The following is a 3,766-nucleotide window of genomic DNA, read 5'->3' on the forward strand; positions in this document are numbered from 1 at the left end:
TTGTGTATTACAAGACTGAAATGCCATTATTCCCCCACAGGTTCTCCCCCAGTCCCATTCCCAATTAGCTTACCTATAAACCTTTCCATTTAACCTCTAAATTAGATTTGATATTTAAATATGTAATCTACAGGATGCTTTTCTTTTTTTTTTGTAGAGACAGAGTCTCACTTTATCACCCTCGGTAGAGTGCCATGGCATCACACAACTCACAGCAACCTCCAACTCCTGGGCTGAAGCGATTCTCTTGCCTCAGCCTCCCGAGCAGCTGGGACTACAGGCGCCCACCACAACACCCAGCTATTTTTTGGTTTGCAGTTCAGCTGGGGCCGGGTTTGAACCCGCCACCCTCGGTATATGGGGCCGGCGCCCTACTGACTGAGCCACAGGCGCCGCCCTACAGGATGCTTTTCATTATTACTTCAGAATAGACACAAGTATAGTCAGATGATCAATCTTCAGTTACATTCCATTCAAAAGGCATCTAAACTGCTACAACTGTCTTTAAAAATTCAAGCCTAAGAAATTGAGAAAATTTCCTGTCAGGAATCTGAACTAGGTAATTCTATGAATTACAATAATACTAATTACCTATGTGTCCACATTGTAAAAGAAGGACTTCCTATTTGAAAAATGTTACTCAGTGGGTCTATGAAAGGAAATCTGTGTTACTGCTTTTTAATGTAAAATGGTTAGGTGACCCCAAGTATTTATTTATCCAATTGGATAAAAGGCTTATAAATTGAGTCTTTTAAAAAATACTCAAAGCCAGAGCAGGAATCATAGAAATAAAATTTTAGGTCAGAGCGTAAGGTACATATAGAATTCAGCAGCACAAAGTCAATTCAGTAACAATTTGAAGTTAAATATAGGGGGAAGTGCTTCCGTTAAAATCATGAACCAAAATTACTAAATGGAAAAATACTGTCTCAAAATCTACTAAATTCTCATGTTAATTATTATTATAACTTATGCCAGATATAAATTAGGTTACTAACTACACAGAAACAAAATTTAGAGTTATTTTTACCAGAGAAATAAATGTATTTCATGATGTAGGCACAACAGTATCTAAAAAAAAAAAAAAAAAAATTGGTAATTTTTATCACGAGATACAAACTTCCTTAACCATTAGCAACACAGCATACAAAAATTTACTCAAAACTTTTTAAGCTTGATTTAACATGCTAGGAAAATGATTATTTTTCCATTGAGATGCATTTATGTAACTTATGTAAATTGGATTGAGGTCAGTGTAACACTTGGAATTACAACCCCTAGCAGAAGTACCAGCTGCTAATAATGCTTGTATTGTATGTATAGCTTAACTGAATGTTAAACTATGCAACTGTTGGAGCCAATCTGCTTATAAAGGCAATGCTCTGGAGACAAAGTCTTCTCACGAACAGTGGGCAGGCAGGTTTCATTATAATGTGTTCAACGACAATCCTCAGTTCATTAAACAAAGTCCGACAATATGGATTTCTTCGAGAGGAATATCGAAGAGTAAGGAATCTATAGTATATAAAAGGCTGGAGCAAACTTCCTTGACCACTAAAAAGCATAAAAACTGTAGCAGGCATCAAGAATATTTCATTACAAGCAATAAATTTCAGAATATTTTGTTGATTAGCACTTAATTTGTCCAAGACGGATCTCAGCAGAGGTAAACTATTTGAACCCTTTGCATCAAGGACCTTTTTCGTGTATGTAGCAGCATGAAGCAAAGAGAACAACAGGACTGGGAAAATACTCATTGTAACAGGGTAGGAATTGACAAAGATGAGTGAATACAAAACGTAGTGGCAGCTGTCCTCTAACAAAGCCTGGGCCAGGAATGCTCTGCTTAACTGGAAGTGTGGTAATCTTTGATGTAGCCTCAGAGCACTGGTAAGAGCATTTGCCAGCAAAGCACGTTGGTAAAAGCTTGCTGCTTCATGCAACCCAAGAAGAGGCAGAACAAACAACGCAGAGCAGTAAACTGTGAACAGGCGAGAAAGCCACATTGCCGTGTCCAGTTTATTGGTCATCATGAATTGCAAAGGGCCCCCGCCTTGGGGGCCGTTCGGGGTCGTATCTGCCATAAGGGACTCACACGAGCGTCTGCGACGCTTCAATACAGACAGAGAAGAAGGGTCAGAATGTCAGCGCCGAGCCACGACCCGCGTAACCGGCTTCCCTGACTCGGGCGGCACACAGGCCCGCCGCACCCCGACGGAACTCCGGACCTACACCAGGAGAGGGCCTCGCCCGCCCCGTGCAGCCGACGGGTCGAGGGCACCGCCGAGACCAAAGCGGGCTTTTCAGAATGACTGAAACCAAGAAGGAGCTCCGGCCGGAGGCCCTAAATAACGCCGCGGGCTGCAGCTTCTCATCGAACCCGGAAGTGCTCCTTTCAAAACTCTTTTTCTTTTTCCACGTCGGACGGATGGACGGTCGATGTGCTGGCCAACTTTGCACTGGTGTATGTATGCACTACTCCAGCTTATAACTGGCAGTATACTACTGGCAGAGAAAAGCAGTTTCTTCTCTTAGGTCATGCTATTTAGAGCTACCCTTGAATGCCCTTTTAAAAGTTTCACAATACCTTTCTGCCAAGATGTTTTATAGGCACTTTCTTGATAAACACGTCAGCATGTTTCAAAGTTCAATCTATCCCAAAGAATACTTGTACTGATCGCACATTTTACTCTCTGACAATTTTTTCTGAGGAAGATTAATACATGTGTATCCCTGACCAATTTAGGTTAATGTGCCAACAGCCACGGAACTACGTGCCCGATGTCAGTGAGAACAGGAGTTTAGCCCTGCTCCAGCATAAAAGCAGCAGCATGCTTCTCAGAGGTGAAAAGTTTCTTCTACTGAAGAATGCTTACGGAGATACCTGGGAAAGACTTTTCCCAACTTCCACAGCAATTGCATCACAGAACAGGGTTTCCACAGTGCCAACTGTACAAGGAATACTTGAATAGTTTGTACGTGTAAGTCAACACTCCTGCTGAGGGAACATCAATGCACATGTGTTCCGAAGGCGGTGTCCCAACTGCATTGCCTCCAAGTGCACGACTTCAGTGATAGTAGAATTTAGCTCCCCTACTCAAGCTTATAACTGGCAGTACGCTTTGCAAGCGAGTCCTAGCATCCTATTTCTGACTGTGTGCATCCATACTGGACTCTTTTCCCAGAGCACCTGCGTCTTCAACATTCTCTTTGGAGAGTGTTAATCCAGCCAGCACTCTTCTCCTCGTCTTAGTGCTACTAGATGTATCTAGTGAGTGATCCTCTTTAGGATGATCCAAGTCCTCACCTCATCTTTCTGCTAGGGTACAGCCAGCAAGTAATCCTGCCAAGGGTGATTCGAGCCCTCACCACTCCTTTCTGCTAGTGTAAATACAGTAAGTAATCCTCCCCAGAATGATCTGTGTCCTCACCTCACGTTTCTGCTGGTTTACATCAAGGGAGTAATCCTCTGCAGGGTGATCACTGTTCTCACTTCGCTTTCTGCAATTGTAAATCCAGGGAGTAATCCTCTCCAGGGTATTCCAAATGCTCTCTTAGCTTTCTGCTTTTGAAAATAAAGGGAGTAATCCTGCCATGGTGATCCGAGTCCTGAACTCACCTTTCTGCTAGTCTAAATCCAGGGAGTAATCCTGCTAGGGTGATCCGAGTCCTCACCTTTCTGCTAGTTTAAATCCCGGGAGTATTTCTCTCCAGGGTGATCTGAGTCCTCACTTCCCTCTGCTTTTGTATAACCAGGGAGTAATCC

At 42.9% G+C, this 3,766-nt stretch overlaps 1 protein-coding gene across 1 annotated transcript; it reads right to left on the minus strand.

The window, feature by feature from the left end:
* Positions 1-1,084: 1,084 nt before the first annotated feature.
* Positions 1,085-2,387, minus strand: LOC128588191 (transmembrane protein 33-like). The gene has a single exon (XM_053594848.1). It carries the CDS (start codon positions 2,082-2,084, stop codon positions 1,341-1,343), a length of 744 nt encoding a protein of 247 aa, XP_053450823.1. The 5' UTR covers positions 2,085-2,387; the 3' UTR covers positions 1,085-1,340.
* Positions 2,388-3,766: the final 1,379 nt, after the last annotated feature.

Source organism: Nycticebus coucang, chromosome 6 (genome assembly GCF_027406575.1).
Source record: "Nycticebus coucang isolate mNycCou1 chromosome 6, mNycCou1.pri, whole genome shotgun sequence".
In the NCBI taxonomy this organism is placed as follows: Eukaryota; Metazoa; Chordata; class Mammalia; order Primates; family Lorisidae; genus Nycticebus; species Nycticebus coucang.

Bases quoted from the DNA above. Each gene is read 5' to 3' on its own strand.
- LOC128588191 (XM_053594848.1), bottom strand. From the start codon at position 2,084: ATGGCAGATACGACCCCGAACGGCCCCCAAGGCGGGGGCCCTTTGCAA.